The 21,720-nt window shown below is 40.6% G+C and overlaps 1 protein-coding gene across 1 annotated transcript in view; it reads left to right on the top strand.

The window, feature by feature from the left end:
• Positions 1–3,066: 3,066 nt before the first annotated feature.
• hspa12a (heat shock protein 12A) overlaps positions 3,067–21,720 on the top strand; it is a gene marked incomplete at its 5' end in the record, with an annotated part of 42,833 nt that continues 24,179 nt past the window's right edge. Inside the window, one exon of the mRNA XM_083696114.1 lies at positions 3,067–3,106. Coding sequence (XP_083552240.1) covers positions 3,067–3,106 — 40 coding nt within the window. The remainder of the gene's footprint in view (positions 3,107–21,720) is intronic.

Genomic DNA, 21,720 nt, shown 5'->3' on the forward strand with positions numbered 1-21,720 from the left:
ATATTCTTCAAGAATCAATGGCTATATATCCTTTATTTAACAGCCCAAAAGCTGATGTACCAATCCCAGATTGCCTCTTAAAGAGTCAGCAAACATGAATTATCTATCAGATTCCATAGGGTTGGAAGTTTCCTTCATGTGTCAACTAAGATATTAAAGTACCACTATTTCAATATGAGGCCATGTAACATGAATATTAAGGTATTGTCAGAGAGTATATGTGAACGCATATGAAAAGTTGTCATCTCTCTACATGACCTAAACAGTGGTTCCGACCTGAAGGGTGCCAGAGAGTTAAGTGGAGTCTCAGATTAGATATGTGTAGATATGAGGCATAATACAAAAAAACCACGTATTCAACAAATCACTACATTAATCATTCCATGACCCGGCCAGAGTGTGTTATTTAGAGAAACAGGCTAATGACTGCATGAAATGAACAAAATACACCAGGACACCAAAACCAGACAGTGACTGTGACTTTTCCTTTGAAAGAACAAAACAAATGTGAACAGGTCAATAAGATATACATCATGTCGAAAATATAGTTGGGAGCCCGACCTATAACATTGATTTTGATGGGGTCAGACAGCAAGTGACCACTAGATGGGGTAAGGAGCTGATCTTTTGAGCACACAAGATTGAGACCAGTGGTTGAGATGCTGAAGATGTGGCTCGCTTTTATTTGTTCTTCTTTTTTACACAGGTTACCATGATAACTGAATATCCAGTCAGGTGACTGGACAGCTGGTTCACACATACACTCACCGGCCACTTTATTAGGTACACCTTGCTAGTACTGGGTTGGACCCCTTTTTGTAGCCCATCTGCTTCAAGGTTCGACATGTTGTGCGTTCAGAGATGGCCTTCTGCATACCTTGGTTGTAACGAGTGGTTATTTGAGTTACTGTTGCCTTTCTATCATCTCGAACCAGTCTGGCCATTCTCCTCTGACCTCTGGCATCAACAAGGCATTTTCGCCCAGAGAACTGCCGCTCACTGGATATTTTCTCTTTTTCGGACCATTCTCTGTAAACCCTAGAGATGGTTGTGCGTGAAAATTCCAGTAGTTTCTGAAATACTCAGACCAGCCCGTCTGGCACCAACAACCATGCCACGTTCAAAGTCACTTAAATCACCTTTCTTCCCCATTCTGATGCTCGGTTTGAAATTCAGCAGATCGTCTTGACCATGTCTACATGCCTAAATGCATTGAGTTGCTGCCATGTGATTGGCTGATTAGATATTTGCGTTACCGAGCAGTTGAACAGTTGTACCTAATAAAGTGGCCAGTGAGTGTGCAAAAACACCCATCACATGTTCAAGGGACAAGGCTTAAAGACAGCTAAGTTTTACACTCCACCATATTTAAACAGTGTGACATGATCGTACTGGCATTGAGAGTAAGCTTTGTACCACAACCACACAAAGTAGAGGTGCCACGATCGTCTCATTGTGGCTGGCTTTAGTGTTTCTCTGCTATTTGTTTTTTTATTCCATTTGAATTTGGCCAGGATATAATGCTCTTAAATAAAACCTTCACAACGTCTGCAAGAAAAAAAAACAGAAGACTGCTTTTTGAGTAACTTGCGACATTCAATTTATGAGTGGACGGAGGAGTCTTGCAAACTTCTAACTGACCTTTTAGCTTCTAACTGACCTTTTTCTTCACCTGGGTAAAGTCACCTACTTACTGAGGTGGAACGGAACAGTCTTAATGGGGAATTCTAGTTACATTGAATTGGAGTGTCAAGGTCACAGCACGAGAGCAGAATGGGGCATACTGTAGACTACATTACATTCAGCATATTGTAGACTACATTACGTTTTGCAATTGCAATGTATTACTGTAATTACATGTACTTATTGTAACTAATCAGGATTATCTGAAATGAGTGTACAGCTGAGTTACTGCATTCAGGCTACCAAACTAGTCTTTCAGTGAATAAGTCAAACTTGAAATGTTGATAACACTATGCAATTACACAACTGTGAAACTTTTTTGAAGCCTGTGTATTTCCACATTGAACATTACTTTACTTTCAACACAACTGAATTAAGTAACCCTTTGGTTCCCACAGGTTTGTTTAAAAAGACTCTTTGAAATTGTGAAAAGAGTTACAACAAAAACAGTAAAATAAATATAACAACACACCAAATGGGCCAAGTAAAATTATATATATATTTATAATTGTATTTAAAGTTGACGCCAACAGTGCCTAAATATTGTGTATGGGTTTTCTTTTGTGATGATCAGTTTGTAGACTTACATTTACATTACATTTACATTTATGGCATTTAGCAGACGCCTTCATCCAAAGCGACTTACAACAATCATCTATCCATCAGTCATCATAAGATAAAGTAATCAATGCTCGGACCAGGGGCCATAGGCAGTCACAATGCTAGAAGAAGGAATTTTGTTTTAATTTTTTTTTTACTAGTTCATAGATTCAGGATAAAAAAAAAAAAAGAATACAAAAAAGATGGGGTGGGCATGTGAGGTAAACCTGAGTAGGCTACCATTTTTCAGATTTTGGGGTTTCTTATTTGCAAACAGAGAGGATTAAAAAAAGAAGATTAATGACATGTCACCGGAAAACGCAGAATAGCAGGATCTTAGGTCATGATGTAGAGCTGCAGCCTTGCAGCCCCAACTGTAGACGTCTGCTGTGGAATGGGCTACATTCCTGCCAGAACAGCCGTGTGAGCTGACTGGAGGGGCGGGACAGAGGGCTACCTAACAATCGGAAAGTATAGCAGCCTGGGGTACAAGACTTGCTTTTTCTGGAGGTGTAGATCGGCCAAACTCGATTACAATACTTCGGCTGAAAGAGTCCATCACGTATAGCATTCTTTTAAATGTGCTTTTTTAGCGCGCCATTCGTAGCAAGTAACCTATAAAGGAAGCGAAGATATTGGAGAAGAGGTTTAAGGGGAATAATCCGAGTGAGTTTTTGATATCCCTCTAATGATACAGACTGCAAAGTAAACAAGGAAAAATTGCATTCTCATTGCATTAGGTGTATAGGGGAGGCTCGAGGGACGATAACGCAACGGGATACGATGACTGACAAGGAATCTGCAACAGACAACGTAATAGCAGGTAAAATGCATTTTTCTAACCCTCTTGCAATTTTGATGTAGCCTACAAACAGCCCTCGTCATGTACGTACTGATAATGTCACAGATTAGGTGCGTTCATTCCATCAGTGCGCAAAGAGGCGTTTTGTATTTCGCCTGTGAGACGCATTTACCACATTCATTCTGGGTTCAAGTCGATCTGGTGCAGAGGTATTCGTAAGCGATATTTTCGGATCATATTAACTGCACTTCACACTTAGGTCCACTACAAAGCTTCAACGTGGGGCTATTCTTGGAAAGCGTGGTCAGATTCACTCTGCCGCAATGTGGGTGAAACCATCACATACCCTGTGGAGAACTCCTATACAACATATAATTATAAGATACCCAGGCCTATGTCACTCTGTTGAATATGTTTTTGTTCGAGCTTGCTAACTGAGTACATGCAGGATGTCTACTCATGACTAACGCCCTTTTCGTTGAGCCGAGAGCCGGGAAAAGTAAGCGCGCATTTGAGTTTGTCGTCCATAACGGTGCAGAGTTTGGTCACATGGTTCAGTCTCATGGGAAATTTGACTCAATGCAGCAAAAGGCTCCGTGCCTCATCATCATACCAGGTAACGCAGCAATGAGGCTGAAACTTAGTCCTGTAAACTGTTTGCTCTTCTCAATTACGGTAATAACATTACATTTAGACGTATTGAACAGATGCGTGTTAAAGTAGGCTAAGGATAGGCTATATTGCGATTCCTCTACTCAGCATTCGCATTTTAGTTCGTCAGTGTTTTCAGCTTAGTCTTTTTCCTTTCGTTTTCCTTGCCTAACATAATGCCCATATTATGCGTCATCGTTCCTCCTGTATAACGTACAGCATACAGCCTGTGACGGGATGGTGGCTAGAAACACAATGTGCTTTTCAGTGGGACGTGCTTATCTAAGACAAAAAACAACAAACTCTTCTTCACGCCTCCTTTGTCCCGCCTATAATGATGTCCCGCTGGTGATGTCCCGCAGAGAAGTTGAAGTGAACAGAGAACCTCCTGTCACTTTCAGTCTGTCATCTCGTAGCACCAAAGCACCAAAAAAACTCTGGTATTTGCCGACAGTATATTGCCATTGCCAATATGTGGATGTTATGTTACTAACATGATACAATGAACTTGATGGTTGAACTTGAACGAACTGAACTTGACTTGGGTTGGGTCACCTTATCCAATGGCCTAACTTGGTCCTCACGTTTCACATGGAGATCCATAAACTACTTGTGGAGGTTAGCAGATAGAAACATGACTTCTTGGAAGTGAAAAATACAATATTTTTTTAAAAGTATCAAGGTGCGGGGTGCATTTAAGACAAGGGTACCTGCATGAATAAATTGATTCATTCATGATAGGCCTACAAAAAAAAACATTAAGTCATGTTTCATGGAGTTAGCAGGCAAACTATCTCTGAATTAAGTTACAATGCACGCTTGTTTCTCACCACAGTGACACTTTGAGGTTGCTGATGAAGGGCTCTTTGTTCATTTAGGGGGCATAATGCCCACACATTGCTGTGTGCGTTTCCGTATAGAGCCCTTTCCCGGGGGATTGATGTCACACTCTTGAGTCTTTAAGAACGCAGGCCTATGACATCAGGCTCCTTTTGACATCAGGGTCCTTTTTATATCAGGGTGAAATACATTGACAACCTTGCAATACCACAGAACCAATTGAGATTATGTCCCTCAATTTTCCTCAGTTGAACAGTAGTTATGGACACATATTGCCCCTTCAAAGGCATGACCCCTCCTTCTTTGGAAGAAGTGAGTAATGGGTGGCCTAATGCTGGAAGCTGCTTCGTCTGCTAAGAGCCCACCAATCACAATGTAAAAACAAACAGCTCAGCACTGACACAGAGGTCGCAGCTGTCACAGTCACTGTGGAATCGATTCACGCGAATTTGAGCTAGTGCAGCATACTGGGACAATAGAATCTCCATAGTATCCAGGGTGCGGTCAGAGCAGAGGACCAGTAGTATTTGTAGTAGTATTTGGTCAGGTAATTATGCATGGTAAAAAAGTGTGGACATGACAAATTGACACTCAGCTATAAAGGACCATTTCTCATCAGGAGTGCTGATTATTACTGATCAATGTCTCAAATTCCCATTATAGTGAATTGATTACAAATCCCAGCAATGACAAAAAACATTCAAGCAATTCTCGATTGATAAAAGAGCTGTCAATATCAAGTATTGATTCTAGGCTTTGCATTTGCTGTTGGAGTCTGCTATTGGTGTCTGTCAACATGAGACAATGAAAGTCAAGGAAGCCATTATGAGCCTGAAATATGAGAAAACAGAAACAGCCAAAACCTTACATATCAAAATCAACAGTTTGTAACATCATTTAAAAAGAAAGAAAGCACTAGTGAACTCAGCAATCCCAAATGGGATGGTTGGCCAAGGAAGACTTCTACAGTGGATGACCGAAGAATGTTCACTATAATTAAGAAAAAACACAAAACATTTTATTATTTTTCGTATACTTTTGGAGCCCTGAAATAGGGGGAGTATGTTTAAAAATGTTTATACTTTATAAGTGGTGAATCCAAATCTGAAAAAAAACATTGAATTAAAGCTGAGAATCTCTACTTTGACCAAACTGTTGTAGTATAGAGCTAAACAAAGACAACATGCTTCCTCTTTCCAATACTTAGCCACACAGGTTCTACACATTGGCCTGCCTCATACAATCTACAATGAGTAGTGACTAATCATCACCCTCACCAGTACTAAATGTAGATACATCTCTGGCTCTAACCATCTGGAAGCTTTTTGATCAGCCCAAGAGCATTGTAGTGGATGCATTCTCAACAATGAGACAGTACAGTATAGTCTGAAATCTAGGCAAGTTGAGTGATTCTAGCCCCAATGTGAATCCTAGGTTTTCCCCTTGGTCTGTTGAGCTTCCACATCATTGGGCAATTGCCCGAGTTCTCTGCCCAGCTGTTCTATATCCAAGTTTATGCTTATTCCCTCACATGTGAATACAGCCAAGTGGTGTGTGTGTGCGCGCATGTGCGTGTGTGTGTGTGTGTGTGTGTGTGTGTGTGTGAGAGAGAACATTATCCCAGTCTCTGTATTTATACAGTAATATACTATATACAGTATAGCCAATGTACAGCAGTATTCCAGTCCCATGTTTTACCCTGAGCTAACAGTTGTGCTATGAAGCCCTGTGAACAATTTAAAGTAAACTGTAAAGTTTCAGACACTTCGACCTCTGTTCTTATAATCATAAAGTAACCTAACATAAAGAGGGATTTTACAGTGGCCACATCACCAATGTAAAAAAAAATTAGCTGAGAGTCTAATTTGAAAAGGACTGATACGATGATACAGTAGTACCTCGATGGAATGTAGCCCAGCACATCATGAGGTAGGCAGTGGAAAACAAATATCACTATAATATCAGTGCAAGATCACTTTTCACGCACAAGGCCGTTTTTACATTAATGTTAACCGTTTTTTACACCAGTAAACTTTTTTATTTAGGTGAATAGAGTTGACCCATCTTTTCTGCTAGGTCAATGATGTTATCTGCATTAGCATTTACCCACCTATTAAATCCATGGAGTTCAGGGTTTTTTACTGTTTTTTACCACTACATCCCTGAATATAAACCAGTAAAATATGTTCTAGGTTCCTACAGTACCAAGTTGTTACTACCATCACATTGTTGTTACCTTGGTGACGTAAGAAGGGGATTCTTGACAGCACAACACCAGCTGTGTGACAACTGCAGCAGCTACAGAAGGAATGAACCTTTCATCATATTAAACACAGTATACAGCCTCCACACAAGACCCTTCTGTTTTATCCTACCATAGTGTTACCTTTTCCATTGACTTAAGTGTATTGAAGCAAATTGCCTTGCTTGCACCCATTGACGCCCATCTGTAAAATGCATAGGAGGTGTTGGATGGGGGGTTGGTTGACAGGGCAGTGATGGTGGAGTGGGGGGAGGGGGGCTGCAGTTTCCAGACAAGGGTGATTTACAGCTCCGGCCATTAACGTCTCTGTTTAAGAATCTGAGGGAGGGAGCAGGTGAGCTGGCAGAAAGAACACCACAGTGGCCCCTGTCCCGAGGTCAGACAGACAGACCACCACAGCCCAGTACACACCATTGTTGAGGGGTGAGTCTCATGAATATCATAGATACACGCCTTCAAAATAAAGGTCTTATAGCCATAGGACATAGGCATTCCTCAGGCAAAGAGAAATCATAGATGAGTAAATGAGTAGATGAGTGTGTAAAGTCTGGGATGCCTATTTGGCGAGATATGCGCGTATCTTTTCAAAATGGGAATATCAAATCTTGGGAAGTGTGGAGCCAGAAGTGTGTAAAAAGTGTGGAGTGCAGGAAATCATAATAGACCTCTATGAGACTATTCCAGGAAGTAAATCTGAGCTCACAACTAAGATATCTATGATGTTTGGATGCACAAATGGTGGGCTGATGAGAGCTATGCAAAAAAAGCTATTTTTTAGTAAAATTCTGCTTTAAGATCATCCACACTCTCGATGAGCTGTATTTTTATTATTTTAATTTGGTAAAGAGAAACAGAGGAAAAGGGAGAAGAAGTTCCATGCTCAGCATTATGTCATGTCCAAGATATTGTCTGAGTTTACTCTTGGGGGGAGGCACAGGATGAGGGAGGTACTACTCACTCGCATGCCATTGAATTGTAGAATAGGAGGCTTTGAGAATAAAACACAAAAACAGCTGTTATCTCTGAGATTACTCATGGGGCCCTCTTCCCGTAGATATTATAAACACTATATGCATGTCTGTCTTTTTGTCCTATGTCAAACATAGCCTGCTAACATTCTCCACAGGGAAAATATACTGTTTTGTAGTAGGTAATTGGTTTCAGATTTTTCTGTGGTATTTCAAGTATGTGCTGTAAATAATAAGTTTGTTTGTGTACTCTAGTGTAGTTCTCAGTTTCAGTGCCTTCCCCACTCCTATTCTGGTTCAGATACAAGCTCTTCCACATACCACTGCAATAAATCTATCCACAAAATGTGTTTGGGACATGTGTCTCAATGACAGATAGTTAGTCAGCACCTTGACTGTATTTGTTGCTCATTGATAGTTACCTCACTTTAAACAGAAGAAATCAGTAAGCATGTAGGAGAACTTGACAACTTAAAGATACATTATGGAGCCTTTTATACTGATTCTTTACCTCCGGATCTTGAATGTTGATTATATGGTACGTGATATGATGTTAATTGATATCTTATCTCATTAGACCACACAGTCCTTAAGCCCACCTGGCGCTGGAGCTCTCACTCTGGGAGAGCGGAGCGGGAGCGAATACAAGACCAATGAACATGGTGACACTCCCCCTCTCTCATTGCAGCGCTAGATAGAACTTTGTATAAAACAGCAAATCTCCCAAAAATAAATAAACGAACAGACTATGATCAGGAAGCCCAATCGATTATGAGATATGGCATATGCATTCTATGGGATAATATTTGGTAGCAGGTTTATAATTTTACCCTTTATTTATTCTACTATGTGTACTATGTGTTCTAAATAATTCAGCTTAACTCTGCCTGAAACACATCTGGGCCAAGGGAAGCATGGGACTAGATCTTAAACACAGAGGCTGTTTTGATTGACATGGCCACTGAACTTGATGATAGCATGCAAGCACTGATAAACATTGGTCATGATGACGATGACACAATGGATTATGAATTGGGCATGAGCTTGCATATTATTGACACACAGATGTTGTTGTCAAAGCATGCTTTTGAACATGACATATCTGAAATATTATGCACAATGGTCAGCTATTTTTATCGGTTTTGTGTGTAAGTGAATTGTGTTATTATTACCAGACACTATTTCGGAGGGTTTTTGTTGTTATCTGGGTCTCCAAGGCAGTCAGACAGGAAGGAAGCCCATTGTTCTTTGGAGGGGTTTGAGGAATTTCCTCAGTCTGAACTAAACGCTCTGCCCTCATAAGGAACCACTCTTCCTTTCTTTCAAACCTCTCTCTCTCGCCATTGTTCCATATGAATCCTTGTTGTAATAGTAATTTTCTCTTCTTTGTTAAAGCTTGGTATACATGCCATTTTCATGTGCTGATGTTCATGTTCACACATTTGGGAAAGGTGAACTGCATAGCCTAACCATAGGGAACTGATAGATGTCAGATGGATACTCATACTCTTTTCACACCATGCAAGGGTGAAAAGCCTGGGGTGGTGTCACTGAATGACAATTCAAAATGTTGTGCTGAAAATAAGCATTGCTAATTGACGATATATTGTGAAAGGGGTATACAGTCATGAGAAAAAATTAGGACACCCTATGAAAACCTTTGTCTTCTTCAACATATTCAAACATATGGACATTTGATATTCATTTGAACAATATTGAAAAATTGAGGTAATATAACTAAACAAATACAACTGAAACAAATTATTTAAAAAATGATTGGTAAAATGTAATTAATAGAAATGCAATCTTCTTGTGAGGAAAAAGTTAGGACACCCCCACATTTAGTTCCACTTAAAATGCCTAAAATTATAATAAAGAGCACCACATCAGGTGCAAATGATTAGAACATCGTTACAGAGGATTTTGGAGGAGCCTGTCCTATTTAAGCCTCAGATATTTAGTTTGGTTTGCTCTTGATTGTTGAAGTGAGTTGCATCACCATGGCGAGATCAAAAGAGCTCTCTGAGGCCTTCAGAAGAAAAATTGTAGATGCATATGAGTCTGGGAAGGGATATAAAAAGATCTCCAAACTATTCGAAATTGGCCATTCCACTGTCCGGAAAATAATTTACAAGTGGAGAACATTTAAAACCACCACCAACATGGCCAGGTCAGGCCGCCCAAGCAAGTTCAGCCTAAGAGCTGACCGAAAGATGCTTAAAGAAGTCTCCAACAATCCCAGAATGTCATCACGAGACCTACAGGTATCTCTTGCCACAATTGATGTCAAAGTACATGCATCCACCATAAGAAAGAGACTGAACAAGTTTGCATTACATGGGAGGTGTGCAAGGAGGAAACCCCTGCTGTCAAAAAAAAACATCAGGGCAAGACTAAAGTTTGCCAGAGAACACCTAGAGAAAGACCAGAACTTCTGGAACAATGTGCTTTGGACAGATGAATCCAAAGTTGAACTATTTGGGCACAGTAAGAGTAGACATGTTTGGCGCAAAACCAAGACAGCATTTGAGAACAAGAACCTCATACCAACTGTGAAGCATGGGGGTGGAAATGTCATGGTTTGGGGCTGCTTTTCTGCAGCAGGGCCTGGTCAGCTCACCATCATAGAATCCACTATGAATTTTGTATTGTATCAGAGGGTGCTTGAGGAAAATGTGAGACCATCTGTTCGAAAGTTGAAGCTGAAGCAGATGTGGACCATGCAACATGACAATGACCCAAAACATTCCAGTAAATCTACCAAGGAATGGCTCAAGAAAAATAAATTGAGAGTTCTGGAATGGTCAAGTCAAAGCCCGGATCTTAATCTTATTGAGATGCTGTGGATTGATTTGAAACTGGCTGTGCATGCAAGACACCCCTCGAACATCACACAGCTGAAAGAATTCTGCAAGGAGGAGTGGGAAAAACCTTCTCCCAATTGATGTCAGAGACCTGTAGACAGTTATAAGAAACGTCTAATTGAGGTTATTTCAGCCAAGGGGGGCAATACTAGCTATTAGGGCATAGGGTGTCCTAACTTTTTCCTCAGTAGGAATTGGCATTATTGTTAATTTTTCGTTAAATAAATGATTACAAAGTTACATTTTCATAGTTTTTTGTTCAATTACATCCCCTTTATCTATAGACATTGTTAGAAAGAAGATAACATATTGATATGTCCATATTTTTAAGAGAATAACTTAATATTTTGGGGGGTGTCCTAACTTTTTCTCATGACTGTATGTGTGACAATTGATAGCATAGAGTCTAGTAAACTGCTGCTACATGGTTCGGACCAATCACAGCCTGTGTTTAAAGACCTCCAGAGGCAGCTGATGTGGTTCTGTCAATGTGTCACACTGATTCATCCTCAGCCTGATCAGGAACAAGGCCTGCTCCTTCTAAAGGGTTTATAGCGGGACTTGGGAGCCTGTGGTGGGTTCTGTTTATTTTACTACACAACAGATGTCCCAGCCTCTCCTCTGCTCTGTTGAGAGGATACCAGATACCACAACAGAGGGACACTCATTCACAAGAGGGCATTCATGGGTCCTCTCCCCTCCGCTCCTCTCCTGAGAGAGTGTTTTATCATTCATATTACTTGGCATACACAACAGATAGGCATATCATTTTCAATATTATTTGGTCCTTAAACCATATAAATCACAAATGACATCATATACTAATAGATTTCAGATTTATTTGCCCTGATCTATACATATAATTCAAATAACCGGGCATGAATACTATAGAGTTCAGATTACTTGTCTTCAATGTCATTTTCTAAGTGTCCATCTAGCATGTGGAGTTCTACTATGCTGATCATATTAACACCAGTGGTGTTCTGTAGTAATCGGGTTACGATTCACTCGTAATCAGGTTACGATTCAAGTGCAGTGGAAGTGTATTTCTGTCTGATCTGCAGAATCACTATGAGCTGCAGAATCTATAGATTGATCACAGTCTGAAGCATTTTTAAATCTGTGCCTCTGCCTTTATCCCTTCAGTAGAAAGATGGCAATTCAACAGTAACAGAATGATGCTGGGACTAAATTTTTCACTTTCAAACAAAAACTCTTGATAGCAAAGTTTAACAAACCATACAACTCTATGCACAAGGACTACTAACAATTCCAACTGAAAATAAAAAAGCACATTTACTTTAAGAACTGTGTAGGTAAGTTTGGTAAAGGAATGACCATACATTTCTTTTATTTTTTTAAATGTACTTCTAGTGGAAGATGATAGGATGTCACTCACCGCGACTCTCCACTTTGGCATTGTTGTCGTGATTACCTGACGACGGCTCTTGAAATGTGATCCTGAAGATACAGATCAACGTCATTCATGGTCAGACATGGTTAGTATACAGTGGAAACGTAAATATTGGGATTTAGTCATGTATCTGGAGGAAAACCTGAGCACCCGATTTTATCGGCACACAATCTACAATGCTCTTGTAGTGTGAGATGTGCAACGACAAGTTTTGAGAACGGTGATCAGCAGTTGCCAATGAGCAAGACAGCGTGGTATTGAGAATCCTCACCAACAAGTGAAGAATTGTGTAGTGTGTCACATCGTGTGCAACATCGTTTAGTGTGACCACCACTACATTAGCAAGAAAAAAATACAGGAAAAACGGTCATTTAATGTGAGAGGCTTAGCGATGTTAGGATTTTGAAAGTCATGTAGTGTATGCTCGGCATAAGTGTAAATTATTATGTGATTTTACTGAGACTCAAATTGGATTTCTTGCTGAATAGGTCTAATGGTATTGATATTTTACATACCTTCCACTTATCTATAGGGGAGGTAAACTGAATTTCAATTTATTAACTTTTTGTAAAACAGACCTTACATTAAAAAGTGATGTGTGTGTGTGTGTGTGTGTGTGTGTGTGTGTGTGTTGTGCGAATGTGTGTGTATTGGTGCATTCTGAGGGGTGCTCTAAACTCTGGGCCGACCACAGCTGTTGTCAGGCTGCTGCCCTGTGCTGTGTCTCTGGGCAGTTGGCCAGCTGGATGCAGTTGAGAAAGAGGGAGGAAGAAAGAAGGCCTCTCTCTCTCCCAACCCTTTTTCTCCCTCTCTCCCTCCCAACCCTCCCTCTCTCTCTCCCAACCCTTTCTCTCTCTCTCTCTCTCTCTCTCTCTCTCTCTCTCTCTCTCTCTCTACCCCAACCCTCTCTCTCTCCCAACCGTCCCTCTCTCTCTCTCTCTCTCTCTCTCTCTCTCTCTCTCTCTCTCTCTCTCTCTCTCTCTGTCCCCTATCTCTCTCTCAGCTCCAGTCTTGATGCTCACTATGCTGCCTCATGGCATGAATGAGAGCTTAGATGGCCAAAGAAGTGGGACATTCTCCAAAAAAGGAGAGCCGCCCGCCCTTCATCTCCATGAATGTAGGCCTTTGATAGGGAGGTTTTTGTGACATGGGACGTTTTGCAACATTGAGTTTAATGGGCCGTCTTTTGCCTTTGTAGGTGTTGATTGGTGCCAGACATTGTATCTGCTCCGTTTCATGCTGCCTCAAATCTCTGCAATGTGGAGAAAGTGTTCTAGCTCTATTATATCTCTAAAAGCACTGTTTACTGTTTCTACAGTGAAAACTAGTTATACAGTATACCATTTATTATGTCTTGAATAGATGTTATATTTACAGTATATTTGCTGTGTAGAATATGTGTTGACAGATTTGCTGGTTGTGATTCTGTAGGGCTCAGGGGAGGCTGGTGTAGGTGGAAATCCATGCATTACGATGAGCCCGTCCTCCAATTTCTACCTCCACCAGCCTCCCCTGGTGTGGCTGTAGGGTCAACATTTGCCCTACCTGGTGTAAAGAGTTCACTGTAGAATGGATCTTATCTGGGTAGCAATATGTGATGTATCGCACTCATCTTGGCTTTGCTTTTAAAACTCAATGTGTAAGGCTCTATGTTAAAAAGCTTTATCTAAACTGCTTAAAGGGAACTACAGTTTGGTGTTTATTTTTACATTAAATGTTGTCTTGAAACGTGAGTTGTTGGTTTAGGATCTATATTTATTTGCTTAACATGCTCGGTCAGTTTTAGGCAATAAACATTGATTTCCAGATTAGGTTTTGAAGGTAAAGGCACAATCCGGGATTTGTTCTGCTGTTCAATACTAATTTCAATTCATGATATACTGTATTATATACCTATTAACTCTTGAGAAGTATTTTATTTAACCTTTATTTATACTGTGGAAACACACTGGCCTCTTTTGCAGGTGCACCCTGGCCACAATATAAATACAAAAAATACAACACAATAAAATCTAGAATTTAATAAAACTACATACAACCACATTATATGTTATCAAGATGTATCAAGTGACATTCTTCACCAAATAGGTTCTCAAGCAACATTTTTTGACTCCAAAGTGCGTCCTTGCACTTTGTTACAAATGCCAAGTCACTAACCCACCATTGTACCTTATATCATATATTATATATATGGCAGACAGCTACATTGGTATGTGTTCATTTACAAAACCCTTCAGCGTAACCTCCCCCTATACCTCTGTAGCCTGCTCTCCTTCACCATAAGCAGTCACGTTCTTCTAGATGGGTGCTTCTTAAAGTCCCCAGGGCCTTTACCGAGTTAGGCAAGACTGCCTTTTCATATTGTGCACCAGGGGCATGGAATAGTCTGCAAGGTATGCTTCACCTAAATGTACTGGTGCCCCTAAATAAGTTTAAAACTCTAATGCAAAACGATGTTCAGGAGGAGTTTAAATGTTTTCTACAGGCCGGATCATGTTATGCTGATTGTATTGTATGTTTTAAATGTTGTAATGTTGTATTGACTGCTGTTGCATTATTGGCCAGATCTCTCTTGCAAAAGAGACTTTGTGTCTCAATAGTCTTTTCCTGGTTAAATAAAGGTGAAATAAAAAATTAAATACAAAATTAAATTGCCAGAGTGGCACCAGAAAAAACAACTGTAATGTTTTTTGTAGATTATACTCCAGGCAGGGAGTGTCAATTCAACAGTCTATTGGCCTGGGGGTAAAAGCTATTTCGAAACCTGTTGGTCCGGGACTGGATGCTCCGATACCGTCTGCCAGATGGAAGCAGAGAAAACAGGGCATGAATGGGGTGACTGTTGTCCTTGATCTGGGAAAGGCAAGATCTATTCCTATAAAAAAGCCCACCTTAAATCTTACCTTTTTAACAAGCTCCTCTGTATGTTTTCTAAACATCAAGTCTTTGTCAAACCAAATGCCCAGATATTTATAAGCGGGGACACATTCAATGGGGGCACCACCCAAAGTACATATACATAAATCATCAGATACATTTCTGTGATTTGGAAAATGACATATACTTGATTTTTCCTGCATTAAGTATCAATTTCAGTTCAACAAATGCTTTCTGTAGGACAAGCAGACTGTAGCTCAGAAAGAGCCTGGTCAATAGTGGGGACAATAGCACAATTTCTCTCTACCTCACCACAATAGACAATTATTTAAAGATAACCCAATATTGTTAATGTAAATGGGACTGGACCATGAATCGATTCTTGTTTTCTGGACACCCTTTGTTATGTCCAGAAAACCTGATTCAACACCATCACGTAAATACACACATGTACAAATCATTTTCAAACCACCTGATCCAGGCCTATTCCTGACAAACTCTAAATGAGTAAGTAATGGCCGACCGTATTGAATGGAAAGGACTATAAATAAGGCAGCACAATGTTTTTGAAAGAGACTCTAATACTTTGGAGAGGCAAGATAGTTGGGGATAACACCTGAGGTAATAGTCAGATTATAAATATATGTCAACAACTGCAATAGATCTGGATCAAGCAGATCAGCCCCATTAGATTTTTCAGTCAATTTTAAGCAGGGCAACAAGCACATGACAAGTAGACAATGGTTGAAATGAAAACAAAGATTTGCTAGTAATTGAGCCAACTGGAGGCTGGGAGATGGAAGCACAGTCGACTGACTGACCATGGTCAGCCAAACCACAGTTTTCTTATACTAAAAGCCTGCCGAGATAAAATGCTGATTAAAGCATCACATATCTTATTTTTCTCAGTAATGAGGCAAAACTTGCCTAGGTAGGGAGGAAGAGGTATTTCCACACTTCAGAGCATGAACTGTTTTCCAAAATTTACTAGGACCACCAGCAGAATCCAAGATAGCACAGTCTGAAAATCTGCCAATAAGCCACTCAGTCCATTAATAGTTTTGGCCCAGACCTGGTTTCTCAGCAAAAGGAGATCTGAAAGTTTTGTGGAATACCAAGGATGGTACCAACAGCATCCACCAAGGCAGTGGGCGAGCGGTAAATTCCAGCAACAATTAAATGTATATTTTGTCTTATGGCCACATCAAAAACCAACATATCACATTTCTTGGGAACAGTAATATGTAGATAACATTATGTTATAAGTCATTCATAATATGTGTCATGTCATAATACTGTTCTCCACATTTTCCTCACTCCTCAACCCACCTCCTCCCCTCCTCCCTCCTCCCTGTCTGCAGATGACTTTGTCACCTACTTTGAAAAGAAGGTTAATGACATTAGCAGCTCTTTCTCTCTACCTCGCCAACACTGCTACCTCTCCTTCCAAACCCACTGTGTTACACTCGGTCTCTGGTTTATCAGCTTTCCCCCCCTCTCCCCTGTTGATATTCTAAAACTGGTCACATCCAAGCGGGCAACCACCTGCCCCCTCGATCCTATCCCCTCCCCCTTTCTCCAATCCATCTCCAAAGACCTCCTTCTGTTCCTTACCACCATAATCAATTCCTCTCTATCCACAGGATCTGCCCCAGCTGCCTTTAAGACAGCCAGAGTCAAGCCTCTTCTCAAGAAACCAACTCTCGACTCGTCTGCTGTCCATAACTACAGACCGGTATCCCTTCTCTCCTTCTTATCCTCACCCTGCTCAAGCTTCCTCCCTCTCCTCTGTTCTCATTCTTCTGGACCTGTCTGCTGCATTCGACACAGTAAACCACACAATCCTTCGCTCCACCCTCTCAGAACTGGGCATCTCTGGCTCTGCACTCTTCTGGTAACATCCTACCAGGCCGATCTCTCTTACCAGGTGACCAAATCTCTTGGCTCGGTAATTTCTTCACATGGTTTCTCCTACCACTGCTACGCAGATGACACTCGACTTTTTCTCTCTTTCCCCCCTTCTGACTCACAGGTGGCAACACATGTCTCTGCGTGTCTTGCAGACATTTCCGCTTGGATGTCAGCCCACCACTTCAAGCTCAACCTGAACAAGACTGAGCTGCTCTTCCCCCCGGGGAAAGCCTGCCCTCTCCAAAACTTCTCCATCACAGTAGAGAACTCTACTGTGACCTCCTCCCGGACAGCCAAGAACCTTGGGGTGATCCTTGACAACCACTTATCCTGTGTGGCGAACATCACAGCGACAGCACGCTCCTGTAGATTCTTCCTCTACAACATCAGAAGGATACGTCCATTCCTCACCAAAGAAGCAGCACAACTCTTGGTCCAAACACTTGTGATCTCTCGCTTTGACTACTGCAACGTACTCTTGGCCGGGCTCCCCATCTCCGCCATCAGGCCTCTGCAGCTCATACAGAATGCTGCCGCCCATCTGGTGTTCAATCTCCCCAAATTCTCCCATGTCACCCCCCTCCTTCGCACCCTCCACTGGCTCCCGGTAGCAGCTCACATCAGATTCAAGACCCTGGTGCTCGCCTACCAGGTGGCAAAAGGAACAGCCCCTCCCTACTTGCAAGCAATGGTCAGCCCCAAACCCCTGCCGGATAACTCCGCTCTTCTACCTCAGCTGGCTGCCTGGCAGCGCTGCCTCTACGTGGATGCAGCAGCCGTGCTACTCAATCACGGCTTTTCACTGTCCTGGTGGAACGAGCTTCCCACTGCTGTCATGACTGCAGAATCTGAGTGGTCACATTTACCGAGCCCCATTGCATCATTTTTGGTTGAAAAATTAATTAAGGGTTGCATCTTTTCAGGCCTGGACTTGTAAGCTTATCAAATAATGTATCACTATTCAGCTTCATGAATACTGTAAAATAATTTCTAACATAATGCACCCTTTATCTCTCTTCTATGCAAGAATACATGATGGATTCCTTGTCCTTTCAATAATGCCTGACGCCTTTTATTTTCTTTCACCTTCAAATACCTGCTGTAAAGACCTTGTCAGTTGTTCTTGTCAGTTCATTACTAATATGAATAGACGTAAGAATAAGATAAGCTGTGAAGGACATGCCATGTGCGGCCATTTTCTCTCGTTGCTCTTGCACTTGAGACAGTATTGAAGAGGTGGCGTGAGCTGAGCTGTCTGGGTCGAGGTGCTGACAGGAGGCTCTGATGATGTCATATCCAAGCAGAATGCCACAGGGCCACTGGGTTAAAAGCTTGAATTTGATTAGCCACTTTTTTCAACACAACCCAGGCACTCACATAGAGTAGGCTGTAATGATCACACTGAAAGACACAGCAATTCCACAGTACCAGAATAACTGTGGGACTCAATTATTCACTTTCAAACGTATGTCAAACAAAAAGTTAGTAGCAAAGTTTAACAAGCTATACAACTCGATGCACAGGGACTACTTCTAACAATTCCAACAGAAAAAAACACATTTACTTTAAGAACTGTGCAGCTTCAATGTTCGGTAACGGAATTACCCTAAAATCTCCCTGGGTTTTTTGTGTAACCACGTTTCCCCAAAACTCTTAAATATCTGCTCCAAATTAAGATTCAAATATGTCTGCAGAAAGAATGGGGTGTTAGCTGTCATATGATAACTTTGAAAATATCTGTTTTGGTTGTTGAGCTCCAAGTGTAAGTGAAGTGGATTTACATCTGGTAACAGAATGACTAAAAGGTGCCTTACAGAAATGCATAATTTCTGGATTTGAATGTCATTCCGTACATGATGATGTAGCTACAATAGGGACACACAAAGATAGAAGTATACAATTGACAGACCCATTAAGGTAATAGTGTATTATTTTTAATCAACTTATATGTAACATTAAAAAGAAAAATTGATAAAAACTCGTAAAACATAAGAAACATAAATCTGCCTTTGAAACTCTTCATTTAATGTGATTGAAATCAATGACATTTATGGTTTTCAATGTCTTATTCTTCATCATACCAAAAGAAAATAGCGTACACTTTTGACAGCAAAATGATTTTGAAAAAATAAAATACACATACTGTAGACACCCAATCTGCTTCTAATTTGCCTCAGATAGCCTCTGCAACATATTCTTTATTGTCTGCAACCGGTGTGTGAGGGATCCTAAGAATCTGTCTTTGGGACACCACACCATATGTGTCAGTGAGTCATTAGTGATGAAGATAATTCCCTTCATGTCCTTTTTGTAGTAGTGTGCAACATGCATGTCATCATTCTCAATGGAAGTCACTTGTCCTACACGTGTGTGATTTGCTGGCTTTGCTTTCCCCACTGTACTCAACAACAAAGAAGTCTCCATTTATTGGAGCATGAGATGAGGGTGTTGATTGTAACTACTACTGTATGATTTCCCACAGTTTTTCAGCTGTCCCTGTGGAAGAACCCTTTTGGAACTATTTTAAGTAGAACCCTCTGTATAAAGGGTTCTACATGGAATCCAAAAGGGTTCCTAAAAGGGCTCTCCCACAGGGACAGCTGAAGAAACATTTTAGGTTCTGCACAACCTGTACAATAAGTGAATGTAGCCAATTCAATCCCGTTACCGATTTGAATGAGTAACTCTGTTACTGATTTGGGAACAGAATGACCAGTTTTAATCACATATTAATTCATAAACTAAATCTATATCAGTAAAAAAAATACGACTCTACCTATACTTCTTACTTTTGTTAACTTTCATTATCCTCGCTCCTCATGAGGCAGAGAAATTTAAAAATATCCTACACTTATGAGGTATTTTGGTAGCGTTTTTTTTCTTCTTCTAAAAAATAAATATAAGTGTTATTAGTTGACCGGGGTCTATACTTAAACATTAATGAGGTTTGATGACCTAAACACCTTTAAATACTTTTTCTTAGATGCTTTTCCATAGGTTTGACCAGAAGTCAAAGCCTTTGCTTATCCATATTTTTATGATGAAAGATGGCTGAGAAATGTATTTATAACTTAATTTCCCAAAAATATAGACTCTTTACTTTCATTTGACACCCCATTTGATATGCTCTGATGAATTTCACATTGTGATCCTCATGGGTCCTTTTCACAGAACTGCCCATAGTCAAATTAAGACCTCTAACATATCAAATAATCTGTTTTTTTTGAGCACTTAATGTATGTATGTAATGGAATGATTTAGGTTTGTCTGTCTTGAGATTAGGTTTGCCAATCCATTTCTGCCCAAAGGATTGAAAGAGAGGACTATTCAACTCTGGCTCCATGAGTTGTCTACACTACAGTGTGGCACTGTAGCCATCTGCATGGTGAAATTCTACCTCTAGAATACCAGAGAATTTGAATGTACTGTGTGTCCAAGACATTCCACTCTGTTACCTTGTAATGAACTTGAGGCAACCAATTTTATATTTGTGTCCATTTGATACAAATTCATTTGACTTATGCTCTTTCTGTAACAAGGAAAAGACCTCGACCATGTAGTTGTAGCTGGAGGCCCAGCCTCTTGTTTAAACCCCGGCTGACATCTGTGCTGACTGAGGGACTGAGAACAGAGTCTGTCTGGGGAAAAGCTGGAATGTGACGAGAACAGGGAGGAAAAGCTCCTCCTGCAAGGAGGAGAGAAGGGATCCTCTCTTCGTTTGCCTGTACAGTTTAACTCCAACTCACCCGTTCACTCGACCAGCATTTAGTTTCTAAAGTATGTAGATAAATGTTTTTTCAAAACCATGAAGATTTCTGATTTGTTGACCCACCTGGCCCTTTGCAACAGGCAGCAAGGTTTTCTAGCCTGTCAGAGCTGTGACTTTTGACTTCCCCCTGTTTCCTGTCAGAATGTGTAGAACATTCCAGACTGGACCATTCTGCTAGGATGTAGAGGGCTAACAAACAGGATACACACTATCTACGGCTTCATCACCCAGGCAGTGTTTATATTTTGTGCTTGTAACTGTAACAGAAAAATGAAGACTGATTGTATTGATTGTATTTTGATTACTAGAAAGAGTGCTATTTTAGGGCTCACATCCTATGATTATTAAATTATTAATTATGAATAATATTGAGTTACAGTATCCTCATTCAAATACTGTTACATTTTTTCTTTTTTTCCTCAATGCTATTTGCTCTGGCTTTTAACATTTTTATTGTCCCCCACCGCTGAAATCGGAGAGAGAGGGGACTATGATTCGGTCTCTGTCCGTTCGTATGTCACAAGCTTTTTTTTTTCCTCATACAGATGGAACATTTATGAAATTACACTGATTGGCCCAATTTTGACGAAACTATGGTGAAGGATGCGTCTTGCCATAGAGATTGTTTAGGAGTGTCAAGGTGACGCCAATTCATCATTAAACACATCATAATAGGTTGCAAAGTGGAGAGCTAGGAGTGTAGCCTAACGCAGGAGGCTTATATTCTTACGAATTTGGGAATAATATTTTGAGAAATCAACAAAGCTCTAAGAAGCCAGACTGATCAAAACTGATCAAATAAGCACTACAGATACCGGTGACTTTTCATTCTGGCTACAAATGCAGCTATAGGAGTGTAGCCTAATACAGCAGGCCTATAGCCTAACAAATTTGGGAATAATATGCTGTGAGTGAAGTCTCTTATGCAGAATAAATACCGTTGGTCTATATCAATACAGAAACCGGAGTTGTGTAACCTAGGTGTATAGCCAATAGCATTTGTAACCAAATAATTTGGCTGTGCAAATATTTTGTCTTAGCTATTAGTGAAATTTGTGTTTGAAGTAAAGGTGTCATA

This window comes from Argentina silus, assembly GCF_951799395.1.
Source record: "Argentina silus genome assembly, chromosome: X".
Lineage (NCBI taxonomy): Eukaryota > Metazoa > Chordata > Actinopteri > Argentiniformes > Argentinidae > Argentina > Argentina silus.